General features: G+C 33.6%; 1 protein-coding gene across 8 annotated transcripts in view; it reads left to right on the plus strand.

Moving 5' to 3' along the window:
- The window catches only part of Birc6 (baculoviral IAP repeat containing 6), a 212,639-nt gene that overhangs the window by 187,677 nt on the left and 10,106 nt on the right, over positions 1–14,856 (plus strand). For 7 of the 8 annotated variants that reach the window (XM_076833780.1, XM_076833781.1, XM_076833782.1 and 4 more), the window contains 4 exons: positions 5,331–5,476; positions 6,259–6,369; positions 10,067–10,284; positions 12,196–12,357. In XM_076833780.1, the coding sequence (XP_076689895.1) occupies positions 5,331–5,476; positions 6,259–6,369; positions 10,067–10,284; positions 12,196–12,357 (637 nt within the window). Of the gene's footprint in view, positions 1–2,338; positions 2,512–5,330; positions 5,477–6,258; positions 6,370–10,066; positions 10,285–12,195; positions 12,358–14,856 lie in introns of those variants that run through there. The other variant, XR_013088669.1, reaches the window with a different exon arrangement.

Raw genomic sequence — 14,856 nt, forward strand, 5'->3', positions numbered from 1 at the left:
ATGAAAATTCTTTCTGTTGCCCACGAAATAGTTACATTGTAATGATTTGGACACTAGTCCTGATGAACCTTCTGGTAACTCTAGCCTGCATTATCACATAATGAAGTTATATTGCAGCCATGGCATCTTGGGTTTACTTTTGAATGACTGGGACACCGTATAGCTTCCTCAGAGGCAAGAATGAAGGTGATTATATTTTTGTCTCTGATTTTATATGCATACTTCCTGCCATACTGCAATAACCAAATAAGCATATTTTAGAATATTGAGTATTTCATGATTTTAACAAAAATTTTAGAGAGAAACTCTTAATTGCTCTCAGGCAAGACACAAATGACTGTTTGGTGTAAGGAGTTCTGGATATTAAACTTCTCTTTGACAGCTCTGAGACAGCATTCTTTATTGCCATATTTCTAACCTATCTCAAGGTTTCTTCTTAGTGGGAAAAAGTCCACCATATTTTAATTTAATTCTTTGTAGAAATGCCGTACTTCCTGTTTATCTCTCTAAGTAGTAGAATATTATTAAACCCACTTTTTTGGCAGCGGGGAGGGTACCAGGGATTGAACTCAGGCACTTACCACTAAGCCACATCCTCAGCCCTACTTTGTATTTTACTTAGAGACAGGGTCTCACTGAGTTGCTTAGTGCCTCACCATTGCTAGGCTGGCTTTGAACTCTTGATCCTCATGCCTCAGCCTCCTGGGCTGCTGGGATTACATGAGGCACAGTACCTGGCTAGACTGACTTCTTGTAAGACATGTTTTCTATCAGATTCTCATTTTAATAACCTCACAAAGGATCTTATCGGACTTGAGTCAAACAATTATAGTTTTTACTTTGATCAGGAAAACTTCCTAGTGTCTCCTCTTTTACCTCTGTCTGTCATACCCACATAATTAAAAGGGCCTGATTTCTCAATCAAGAAGAATTTGACATGCCCACATTTCTATAAAAGTTTCTTTCATCAATGACTGTAAGCAAGTTCAGTTCTTCATCAGCCTTTTACCTAATAGAGACAGTGATGCCAACATTTGCTTTAGTTTCTTGGCCTAGTTTGGTTTCCCTAGGTAAACTGGTAAAGCATATTGTTTATGGCAACTCCATTCTTAAATATGACATAGTACCTTCTTCATGTCTGGTGATGTTTAATCTGATCTAAAAATTATTATAATCTAATACAGAAATCAAGGTACTGTATGTGTGGTGCTGGGGATTGAACCCAGGGCTTTACACATGGCTAGGTAAGTGCGTCACAACTGAGCTACATCCCTGGTCCTTTTTATTGGTCGATTGGTTGAGTGAATAAATGAGTCAGGGTCTCAATCAGTTGGCCAAACTGCTCTGTAACTGGCAATCCTCAAGCTTCCTGGTTAGCTAGAATTACAGGTGTGAGCCATCGTGTCCAGCAAGACCATAGGTTTCTTATACCTATCTTCTAAGTGTTTCTTTTACTCATATTGCTTATTTGTTTCCCAAGATAACGAAGTTTAATTATTTAAAAATTAAACTGATGAACTTCCCTTTAGAAAGCTTTTAAGAAAAAATAAACAGGAATTACAGAGTTAAAAACTGTTTTAAATTAATAATGGAAAACATTTTACAGAGATCTTTACCTCATTTACTGGTGCATTTCACCAGTTATTTTCATGCTTTCTGGAGATATTATAAGCAAACAGTTCTCCACGGTAATAATATTTTTTTTAAGTCTTTCACTTTACCTTTGATCTTAACTTGATTTAAACTGTGGTTCCTGGCAAAGAGCTTTAGAACTAAAACGTACAATGCAATGATTGTTTTATAGGTAATTTTTAGAAGTTTCATTCTCTTACAGTTTTTGAATAATCTTCTAAATGATAATTCTTAAAAACTCTGAATCTGGACATGTCAGCATGTAGTCTCCAGTGATTCTATTTTTAAAATGTTTATTTCAACTGTGTGATGCTTTTGACTTTAAAATTAGGAGTATAGGGGTTTAAAGAGGTCTTTCCTAATGTTCTACCAGGAAAAGCTTTATTGAGCTGTTTCCAATTTATGGATTTTAAAAGGACGTACTTCTCATGTGGTATATTTAGTCTTAATAATATCCAACTTAACTTGGGTGGTAGTATTAGTAGAAGCAGATCAGTTTAATTGAATGTTGAGGCATGGGGGCCCCTCCTCCTTTGAGGAGAAATATTTGCCCATTTTGCTCACATCCTAGTTCAATATATTTCACAGAGCCAAAATTTGCTTAATTTATTAGCCATTTAGTTGGAATTCACAGCATAGTGGAAAATGTTTGCAGATAATTCTGTGCAATAGTAGAAACTTCAGTTGCTTCCTCGTATTTCTTCAGGGCAGTGATCACAACCAGATTCAACGTATGCACAAAGCAGCGGATACCATGGTAGCGGCCGTCGCTGATTGCTTTTACCATGTTGGATCCATTGTCAGTCTCAAAGACCTACTTCCAGCTAGGTGCCTTGAACTCAAATAGCTTTTCACACAGACTTCAGGATGTGAGCTAAGGTATGGCCTTTTTTCATGAGCTGGGCCTACATATGGGTTGACAGTAACCTGCAGCTTTTAAAGAAAAGAGACTACTGGCTGTAGTTCAATGTCAGATAATGAATAGTTGCAATAACTGATAGGCAGGGAGTAGTATGTGTTCTTCATATATTTGAAATACTGTCACCTTTTGAAAAATCCCGCCCCCCTCCCCCGCTTTTTTTTCCTGAATATTTTTGTCAAAAAGACTGTCCAAGTAAAAATTCTCATTAAAACCTATGTAAAGGTCTAAAATATATGTTTCTTGATTCAGCTGTTGTCTTCAATATGAAAAATACATGATGATTTATTTTATACATTTGATGTGCAAGCGTTTTTTAAAGTTCTCTGTATTCTTGGCACTATTTTTAACTTAATTTTGGTTAAAAAACACAAAATTTATCATCCTGCTTATTACATTATTTTAGTCTTAAAGATTTTTTAAATTATTTTTATACAAGTTCTTACTAAATTGCTTAGGACCTGAGGCTGGTTTCAGTCTTGCAGTCCTCCTGCCTCAGCCTCCTGACTTGAATGATTACAGGCATTGCATCACTGTACCCAGCTGCTTACAGTATTTTAATAACCTCTTACTAATCTGTTTTTTTAAATAAAACTGGAATTAGTATATGGGTATTCATGAATAAGTCTTGACATTTTGAGTCAGTGGTTTTCCCAGGTAACCTATGTGTCAGGAATGAGTTGCGTTGAATACAGTTCATGCTTCTTGCCAGAGGTTCTTGTTTCTTCAAGGAAAAAAATACGGTTCTTGAAAAAATGAGCTTTACTTTCATATCTTCTTTCTCTGCTTGGCAAGATATGTTTCTCTAAGTGAAATCTTTATTGAGAAGACAGTGGGTCTTCTCTAAATGAAATCTTTATTGAGAAGACAGTGGGTCAGCTGATTGACGATATACTTAGGAAGCCATCTATATTTTATGATAGCTGTAACCGTAACTTTTCTCAAACAGCTTACTGTTTTCTTATAGTCCATTTGCCCTAGTATTTTAGAATTTTTTAAGCTTATTAATAGAAGTACATTTACAACTAGGGAGAGAAAAGTCTTTGTAAATTCAAAGTAGGTGCTAGCAAGAGCTTTTGTACTTCTTCGATTCTCACTGTTTAATACTGGTTATTCATAGCTTTTGATAAGTGCAGTTGAGAATTTGAGCTCTTCTGTCAGAATCATTTCTGTATTAAGAAATGCTCAGGCTCACAATTGGATTGTAGGTTTACTTTTATCTCATAGCTATAGAAGATACAATGTCTTGGTTGACTCTAGCAATAAAAAATCAGATATTTCAGTTTTAAAACATTCACCATATTCTGCTTACATGCACACACAAACACATCTATTCATATACACATACTTATACACTGGTTGATGGCTGAAATGTTTTATGGAACATGCCAAGGGACTTCCTGAATGGTAAAGAAAAGTGGATGTGTGTTCACTGTGATATCTCAGGGAAGATAAGGAGAGAACATAGGAGAAAGGGCAAAGATCCAATGACAAATTGTACCTCTTCAGTTATGTCATTCTGCCAGGTGGAGATATAATATATACCTTTGTTAGAAATATCTGTGGATACTAGTGTTTTCACAGACTGTAGGAACCAAATTTAAAACTAAGCAATCAGTGGCAACTTATTATCTGCCTTTCTTTAAGCCTTGATTTCCTTCTGAGAAGATTTTGTCTTTGAGATAAAGATTCATTTGTACGTAGATGACATTTTTTTGTTGTTGTTGTTAGAAATTATTCTTCTACGTTTGGTTCTTTTTTAGTTCTCCAAGGCTCCATGCCCACTTTGTGAAATATTATTATGATATAATGACAAAGTCCTTTTGTTGATTTACAACTAAAAAATAAATCCGAAAAGCTTAGATTGTACTTCAGCATAAGTATTTAAAACATCTTACCTATATTTTAGTTTATTTTAAATTTTCCATTTACCTAATTAATGAAGATGTAGATTTTTAAAAATCTAAGCAGTAAAATTGTTATGTGAATAATATGAACTGAGTTGGAATAGAAGAAAAGGAAATAATGTTTAGTTATAATTTTTAGTGAATGGTATTAAACTACTACTGTATTCATCTAGAAAATTTAAAGAAACATTTTCATGTCCTGTATACTGAAACTTTACTATAATACATCCTCTTTTGGTAACATTTTGATATAAGGTTGCATACATCTTAGATCCTGCTGATAGAATAATGTCTTTAAAATGATTATGTGCTAGAGCTTAGTATTTATTTAAAGGGCCAATGCATAGAAGCACATTGTGATGAGATACCCAGTTTTGAGCGTACATTTTACTCTGAAATGCTAGATTTCTTTTTTCTTGGAAACTAATGTACTCAGTGAAATACAAATAGTATTAAAATTAAGAAACCATATGTGGTTCTTTCATTTACAAGTCTTAGAAGACAGAAGATAGCCATTCATCACTTTTAGTAATAAAAGTGATTTCTATCTCTAATTATTTTTAAGTATGTTTTTAAAAGATTGGCTCTAAGGACATACCAAGTACCTGGATCTTGTATAGACTGACTTTTGTATAATATCTATCTTTTGTCTTTTTTAATTAGAATTAAAAAATTAATTCATAACTTTATTTATTATCCTGTGATTTCAAAAGCAGTAATGAATCTACTCAAATTATTCTTGCTATGTATCATGTATGACAAATGTACTGCACATTTCTATTTTTAACCATGTTATTGGCAGTGTTTATTTTTAGTCCTAAAAACTTAATTTTTCTTGCATTTCTTTCTATATTTAAAAAAAAAAAATTCAGATCTAAAAGGGAAAATGTTAAAACAGGAGTAAAACCAGATGCATCTGATCAAGAACCAGAAGGACTTACTCTTTTGGTACCAGACATCCAAAAAACTGCTGAGATAGTTTACACAGCGACTACCAGTTTGCGGCAAGCAAATCAAGGTATGATGTTATTCCTCTTACATTCCTTTTCATTTGATCCAAAGATGTTTCATTTATCTACTTGAAAACTACCTTTTTCTTCCCAATTTGTGGTCATGATTTTCATGCAACTTCATTTTCTTAAAAAGTTTGTTTTCTGTCAGGTTTCAGTTACGAATAATTTTTAATTTTAAATATCTCTATATAAGTTGTTATGACTAAATTTAGTAGGCTAAGAGCATCACAGGTTTTTCCTCTGACTGAAAATCATGAAATTGAAAAATACTATTTTGTTAGGAACTAGTACATTAAGACTAAGATTGTGTGAGAATTCAGCTTAAATTGATGTTCCATATATTAGTCATAGAAAAATAATAATTCCTGTCTGTTGTTTTTACCTCTGTGGGTTTTTTAAAGTTGATTACATTCCATTTCCTCCTACCTCCAAGCTAAGGAGTAGGGGCTTGGGGACAGTCCTGTTGTTATAGTTAGAAATACATACCCTTTTTTCTCAAAGCAGTAAAATAGAGCTGGGTGTGGTGCTGCATGCCTGTAATCCCAGTGGTTCAGCCCTAGCAATTTAGCAAGACTCTGTCTTAAAAAATAAAGTGGGCTGGGGATGTGACTCAATGGTTAAGTGCCTCTAGAGAAAAAAAAAAAGGTAAAATAGATAAATGAAGAATTTGGTACTTTTTCTTTCCGTTTTTAAATTCAGTATTTGAACTGTAGAAGTGAATTGTTTTTTAGTTTTAATCTTCAAAAGCATATACTCATGTCATCTATTTTGAAATATTAAATAACAGAAAAAAAACTAGGCGAATATTCAAAGAAGGTGGCTATGAAACCCAAACCTTTGTCAGTATTAAAATCTCTTGAAGAAAAATATGTGGCTGTTATGAAGAAGCTACAGTTTGGTAAGTTGAAATTTTTCATTTGCTAAGATCTCATTATCACTTTTTAACAGTACTATTGAAATATGTTCTGGTAAAGATTTTAAGACTTGTTTGTCACAAAAGTTATTTCTAGGTGTAATAGGAATTTTTATCATCTAACTCTTCAATTTATATCTGTATGTATAGTTAGTTCTTGATAATTGGAACTTTGCACTTAAGTAGAAGGACTGTAGGAACCTAGAAAAAATTAAAATACAACCAAATACCTGCAAATTAGACGAAAATTTTTTTTCAGTTTTATTATTTAAATTATTTTGTCTTCATGCATGCCAGAACAGCATTGTACCACTGAGCTATTTTCTTACTTTACCTCTACATTTGTGTTCATCCTGGCCTAAAGGAAGCCAATGTAGAAATCTGAATAAATTGTCACTCTTCCCCTTTTCAGAGTTCCATGAGAGTCACCTTTTAAATATGTATGGTTCAATTCTAGCTCTTGGCATTCTACAGCTCTTGACAAGAACTAATGATGAATAGATCATATTAGCACCTCTCATAATGCTGTTCTGTAACTATAAACCAACACTTAAATTCCACATTTGGATGAGTTACTTTCTTTGCTACTTTTCCATTCTTGAGAACCAGCCCGAGGACTTTTGACTATATCAAAAAGAACATGGAAGTGGGCTTCAAAAAAATCGATTTTTGTCATACCAACTTTAGAACCTCAGCAGAAATTATTTAGCTTTTGCTCTATTTATGTCTCAGGTTTTTAGTAATGATGGTAAGAAATAATGTAGAAGAAACTTAGAGTCTGTTTGGAGTTTGTTTAGTGTGATGAGATTACAGCCTTAGTTTGGCAGTCTAGTCTTTTTTTTTTTTTTTTTTTTTTTTTTTTCCCACTTAGGGTAGATTTACTTGTATTTTAAACACTTCTTTTATTGAAAAAAAATTTTTTGTAAGTAGGAATTTACTTATAAAAATGGGACCATTTACTTTGTTTGAATTAATTTAAGCATTGCCAAGATCATTGATAGCTTATTGGGATTTATTAATTTCTATAGTATTTTACCAAATAGTTCTATTACTTCTTGATATAAACAATTTATCCCCCAAACTTAGATACTTTTAAAAAAAACTAATCTTCATTATGTTGCTGCTGTTTCCATGGGTTAGAAACTCAGGGATTGTGATTAGCTCAGTGTTTGTCTCAGGGTCTATCATGAGGTTATAGTCAAGATGTGGACCGGAACCTCAGTCATATGAAAAGTGCCATTGATCGGAGGCCTCTCCTTAGGCTCTGGAGTGCCTTACGTATCAAAGCTGACAAATCTTTCCAAAGGAAAAAAATCGGAAGCCTGGTGCCTTGTGTGATCTAATCTTCAAGGTTTCACATGTTCACTAAGTCTAGCCCACACTCAAGGAGAGGGAAATGATTTATTTTTAAAGAGAATGTTAGAGAAAGATGCCTAAAATGTATTTGTGTATATAAGTTTTGTTAAAGGCAACTATTTTATTAAACTTCAGATTTTGTTCCACTTATTGGATCATCAAAAGTATCTAGTGGAGCTGGGGCTGTAGCTCAGTGGTAGAGCGCCTGCTTTTCATGTGTGAGGCACTGGGTTCCATCCTCAGCACCATATAAAAATAAATATATTGCATCCATCTACAACTTTTTTTTTAAGAAAAATTGAAAGAAAATCTACTACTCTCTTTAAGAAACATACTTTAACATTCTTGTAATTGGAAATATTTAGCCACATTCCATCTCTATAATTTCAACTTATACTTTCAATGGAGAATGCTTGGTTTTGCCAATAGGAATGTGTTTTTGCATCTCTATGTATGAGAGATTCTGATTTACCTCTTATAAATTTAGTCCTGTGTTCAGAGCCCTTGATTAGTGTTAGCTAGGACAGTTCTCTTAAACCACATAAAATCACAAACTCCCAGGTCAAATATAATTTTAATCATAATCAAGTTTTGCTATTCATTGAGTTTCAGAATAATTCAGAAAAAAATACAAGTGTTCTGTTGATTTTTTTCTTAATAAGCTGTATTTTCTACCTTATATCTCATTTTTTCATTGACATGATTCTTTTATAACTTAATTTTTATTAACTTTCTAATAGTCCATTATATGACAGACTCATTTGTTGAGCCCAAAATTGGACTTTTAGGTTGTTTCAGGCTATTTAATAATATGCAACATCTCAGAGGCTGTCATTGCATCTAAATATTTGTGTGCATCTAAAATTAATTGCTTGGGACAAATTGATAGAAGAAAAATTGCTTGAGTCAAACAAACATTTTTTTTTTTTTTTAGCATCCAGCCATTTTAATAAAATTGTGGGATTAGTAGACCCTGTCTGTTCTCTCTATGGATATATGGTATAAAAGTTTTCCTTGTGATATGAGAATAGACCCATTTTTACATCTGGTTGATTGCTATTTACGAAATTCAAAGGAAATTTATCCCTGTAGTGCATTACAAACCGCAATGGTGAGCACATGAAATTAGTTTATAGGTTTACCAATAGGAACTGGTCAGTGGTCTTTTTGTTTTTTTCTGAGACATAGGGCATTTGGTTAGTAATGGTCGAATGTACTATGTGATAAAATAAGCTTGCAATAGTATTTATTAAATTCTGCTTATACATAATGGGTAAGCAGATGTCATACACAAAATGAACCAATTTTTTTTTCCTATTTGAAAGATTTGTTAAGGATTCTAACACTTCTTTTTAAACATTACTGCACACACCTGTGACAGTATTTATAGGTCTTCCCATTACTCTATTGTAAACCCAATTTACTGTAACACATTACTCTCTTCCCATTACTCTGTATTGTAAACTCCTTGTGGACATATACAGTTTCTTCTGTGTCATCTGACTCAAATCATCTAGCCTAGAACCTACACTTACTGAATTTTTACTAATTGTAATATGCATTAAATATTTTTCTATTTATTTAGAATTAAATTGTCTGTAATAATACTATTTGCCCTGATGGTTTTAATTTAGTATTTATAATTTATTTAGATATCTTTGTTTAATACATTGGTGAAGGATGGAATTAATCTGAATTATAAAATTCAAGTCTTTTCCCCCCTTATTTTATACATAACTTTCATGAGTAACTTTTAAGTCCTTTCAAGTTTGCCTAAATAAATGATTTAGAATAGTACCCTGAGCTTAGTTTTTTTTTTTTTTTTTTTCTTCTGAAGCCAGTTACCTAATGATCTTTTCATTCTAGTAATGTAAGTTTTAACCTGGCATTTCTATTCTCAAATTTCAGATCAATACAATTATTTATAGATCCTATTTTTTTAAAAAGTGAAATATAGTGAGAATGCTTTCTATAAATTATTTTGATAAAGTATTACATGACACCCTTTTAATAGATTATTTACTACTTTACATTTAACTACTTGGTATATCTACATTGTATCCTCACTGTAGATTAAAAATAATTTCTTGATTTTACTTCTATTATACATCCATTTATCCAACAGTGTTATCGTAAGCATTTCTAGTTTGTTGTTTGTCCACATTACAACCCTCTCCATTGTGATTGGAAGATGATACTAGTGATTTATTTGTGATGTTTATCATTATAACAATTATATTCCATTCTGGTTCTTTTTTGTTGAGTGGTGTTTTTTTTGTTGTTGTTGTTTGTTTGTTTTGTTTTGTTTTGTTTTTTTCTTTTGTAGATACATTCGAGATGGTTTCTGAAGATGAAGATGGGAAATTGGGTTTTAAAGTAAATTACCACTACATGTCTCAGGTGAAAAATGCAAATGATGCCAACAGTGCTGCAAGAGCCCGCCGCCTTGCTCAGGAAGCTGTGACTCTTTCAACCTCACTGCCTCTGTCATCATCCTCTAGCGTGTTTGTACGCTGTGATGAGGAGCGACTTGACATCATGAAGGTAAAAGAAACACCTCTGCCCCTTATCTCCCTGGCTAATCTAAGTATTCAAATATTCATCAGAACTATAGAAATAGAATGCATTTTTTAAATGTAATGAAAATTTTTTTGACCACTTTGGATTACAGTGAAAGGAGTCTGTTCTAATGTTAGTTCAGGGTATATAGGTCAGACTGATGATGAACTCATGTTTTCTCTCATATGCAGAAGCTAGAGAGGAAACAGGTAAAGAAAGGTGGGCTCAGGCCAGGGTCTTGTGAAAACAGAAGGAAATCAGAAGAAAGGGACCGGGGGAAGGAGAAGGGGAGGAAAAGGAGAAATACTAGGGAATGATATTGGTAAATTATGATGTTCTATTGTGTGCATGTACAGATATGCCACAGCAAATCTCACCATTAAGTACACCTGTAGTGAACCAGTGAAAAACATGGAAAGAAAAATAAAATAAAAATTTAGAGAAAAATATCAAAAAAGCATCCTTCCTTGTATTTGGCCTGTCACAGTTTTAAAACACAGTATTTAAGAATTTAATGCTGATCGGTAGGAAACAGGATTTCTTCCTTGTTATCCAGGAAAAAAATATCATGTTTTATAGTATAACTTTGTTAGTTATTAGTCTTTTTAATTTTCTTTTCCAGGAAATTTATATATTTACAAATGTTAAAGGCCTATGAATAAAGTTATGGCAACACAGAAATTTATAATCTGTACCTTTTATGTTTTAACACTCTGATGATCTGGCCTTAAATTATAAGTGCTGCCTTAAGAAAATCCTAAAATTTTGACACCTGGAAAAAAAGTCTTTATGATTTAAATTTATGGGTTAAATATTCTGTCTTTCTCAAGTAGATAGCTGGAATGTTGACCCATTGTGTTCTGGGAGCTTTTTTGTTTGCTTACTTGTTTTACTTTTTGGATAACTTTCTGTAGAAACCTCATAGACCTTACCTGTTGAGCCACATCTTATTTCTTCTGACAAACAATGGAAACCGAGCTGGGGCTATAGCTCAATGGTAGAGTGCTTGCCTAGCATGCATGAGGCGCTGGGTTCGATCCTCAGCACCACATTAAAATAAACAAATAAAATAAAGGCATTCTATCTGTCTACAACTACAAAAAATAAATTTTAAAAACAATGGGACCCTTCATAGGATTATTGCTTGGGAAATTATTTTATCACTAAATACACCATATGAGCCATACTGGGGAATTGATTCTGCTATACTTGAAAAATCCCAATATAAAGCCCTTAGCATTTATCAGTGTTGTTGCAGAATGAGACACTAGTGCCATTTGCCCTCCCACCACAGCTCTTAACAAACAGTTTTGTTGCTCTTGTGTAACATAATCTTTTGATTGACTCAAAATTCATTAAATAATTATAGCATTCACTATTGGATCATCTGCTGTATTTTTTTTTTTTAACTACCAGTAACTCTTAGGGAAACACCTGCTGTTCTCTCCAATGTTTTTGTCATATTAATATGAGAAGATGTTTTTCCTGTTATTATCCTAAAGAATATTAAAATGCTAGTTCTTAAAGTGGTAACTTATTTGAAGATTTAAAGCAGATAAATATCTTCATACCTTGAGATATGGTAGTGAATGTATGTAGAATCTCAAAATTATGGAAAACACTATAGAGAAAGTCATGAAGCAGAGCTCTCAAAAGAAAAAAGAAAGTACTTTACTCATTTAACGGGTATTTGATATTAAAGGTAAACTTTCTTGGTGCCAAGAAGGCTTTTTTTTTTTTTTTTTTTTTTTTAACTTCCACTTTTATTCTGGTAGAGATGTATGTAGACTCTCAAGACACAGTCTTGTTTCTTTAAGTCTTTCTTATCTGGCTTTAATTTTCTAAATATCAGCAATTAGGAAGTGACCTAGGCCTCTGTGTTTCTGTCAATACCAGGTTCTGATAACTGGGCCAGCGGACACCCCCTATGCAAATGGCTGCTTTGAGTTTGATGTGTATTTTCCTCAAGATTATCCCAGTTCACCCCCTCTTGTGAATCTAGAGACAACTGGTGGTCATAGTGTGCGATTCAATCCAAACCTTTACAACGATGGCAAGGTAATGTAATTATAGTCTTTTGTTTCTAATGCCACTGTATTGGATCTAAAGGTTTTTTTTTGTAATTGGAACAAAAATTTTGTTTTAGTCATATTTGTTCTGAGAAGACATGGGTTTCTTCATGCCTCAGTTCTATATATGCACAGGATAGCTTGAAGAGTAAGAAAAGGATCTGAAAGGGCAGAAACACTAGTCTTATGGGTGATCCTAGACCAATCATTTCCTTTTTGAATCATGAAGAAACTTAGTCACATGGAAGTAGAATAATTTGCTCAAGGACATACTTCTCATTAGTAGAAGAACCAAGACTGGACTTTTTTTGGTCTTCTGACTTTTGGCCCTTCAATGTATCTGTGGTCACCATGTCTAAGTGATGCCACCGCCTAGACTGAGCGATGGCAGGCTAACTTTTAATTTTAATAAAATGTTGTAGGTTAATATTTTTACTTAACTTCAAAAGAGGTCCTAATGTTACCTGGGGTGGGGTGGGGGGTAGGGCAGAAACACTACAGTGTTAATAAGCACTTATTTTGTTAAGAAATTACTGATGAACTAACTTATGGAGCCCATTCTGTAGCCAACTGCTGAGAGCTTTCCCCACTTGGAATACTGCTGAGCCAGTGTCTAAGATGGTCTCTTAACTGTCCTTATTTTCCATATCTCCATTTTTAGTCATCTTTTCACATAGGCTTAGAAGTAGGTAAATGGCAAAGCACAATACCATCAACTGTTTCTTTTTTGTAAATCATGCCCTTTTTTTTTTCCTTTGCCATCATAACTGCCACACTTGTGGACTTATTTTTAAAGTTTAATGAATGTGAAAATGTTTTCACATATTCTGTACTAAAAAGGAAGATGCATTCCTATTTTTTTAAAAAAACTGACAAGGGTATAATAAAAATAATGTTATGAGAGTAAATCATTTTTTATTCTTAATGACAGTAAGTCTTTTAAAAATTAGATTTAAAAGAGCAGCTATCACTTTTGAAAATTATTTTGGGCAGTTTGATGGAATTTTGGTGGTAGTTTTCATGGTGAATATTTAATGTTTAAAAATCAACACTGGGTGAGAAGAAAAGTATAGACTTTACAAGCAGATGTTTCTTTCTTCAAGCAGTTGATATTCTCATCATCAATATATTTTATCAAAGATATCCTCAAGGTATCTACTGATTTCCCTTTTAGATTTGAAAGGATCTCCCTGCCTCTGATCTGTGGCCAAATTACCATATTAATATTTAAAATTAATATTTAAGAAATTAATTTTAGCTAGGTACAGTGGTTCATGCCTGTAATGCTAGTGACTTGGGGAGACTGAGGCAGAAGAATCACCAGTTTGAGGCCAGTTTCAGCAACTTAGCAAGACCCTGCCTCAAAAGTGGAATGGGGGAACCTGGGGATGTAGCTTAGCTGTACAGTATCCCCGGGTTCAATCTGTAGTACTGCGCGCCCCGCCCCCCTCCCCCCCAATAAAAAAATATAGAAAGGAAGAACGAAAGAATAAGAAATTGATACACAGTTTAGTGGTAAGGGATAAGGGGTATGGAATTGGGAGTCCATTGTGCTGAATTATATAGTCTTTTTCCATCATATTTGTGTGTTCCATGAATCACACAATTGTAAAAGTTACTTTTAATTGTTTACTTTTTTTGGTGCTGGGGATCAAATTCAGAGCCATGTGCATGCCAAGCAAGTGCTGTATCCATGAGGTACACTTCCAGCCCCCAAACTTATTTTTAAAGTTTGCATACTAGTACTTTCCATGGGTTTGTGGCTGTCACTCAGTGCTCAGTGGTAGAGTACTTGCCTGGCATGCTTGAAGCCCAGAGTTCCATGCCCAGCACTGCAAACACACAAACACACACACACACACACACACACACAGAATATCATGGGAATGCTCTAATGATCAAATGGGATTATATCCATAATAGTAATTTTAATAATACACAAAGCTAAAAAGATATAAGTCTAATTATTAGAAGCTATATGCTAAATGTGCTGGTGCACTTTGAATTACTACTTTCACACAGTATTGAAAGAGTAAAGAGAAGTATCTCTCTGCTTTTTAAGGACTATTTACTTTCTACATTTATTGCCCATTATTTGAAATTGCAAATTTATCATTAAATATTCACAAATCTGGCCAGGTGCAGTGGTGCACGCCTTTTAATCCCAGCCGCTTAGGAGGCTGAGACAGGAGGATCATGAGTTCAAAGCCAACCTTAGCAATGGCGAGGCACTAAGCAACTATGCCAGGAGAAAATAATGTAGTATGCTGCTATTTTTTTTTTAATCACAAGAGTAATTTGTAAATACAAATAAAATGTCCCATTTTAACCTGCATTCAGTATATTGTTTTGAGTTTTGCTGTCTAAGTGAACAATTTCTAATGTGTCAGAAAGTGTGTTCTGAAGAACCCTGGGAATCCTCAAGACCTTCAGGGAATCTGTGAAGGCCTTCCTTTTTCACCTTCTTTTTTGTGGGAAGCCAGATTCG

Source organism: Callospermophilus lateralis, chromosome 14, assembly GCF_048772815.1.
Source record: "Callospermophilus lateralis isolate mCalLat2 chromosome 14, mCalLat2.hap1, whole genome shotgun sequence".
NCBI lineage: Eukaryota > Metazoa > Chordata > Mammalia > Rodentia > Sciuridae > Callospermophilus > Callospermophilus lateralis.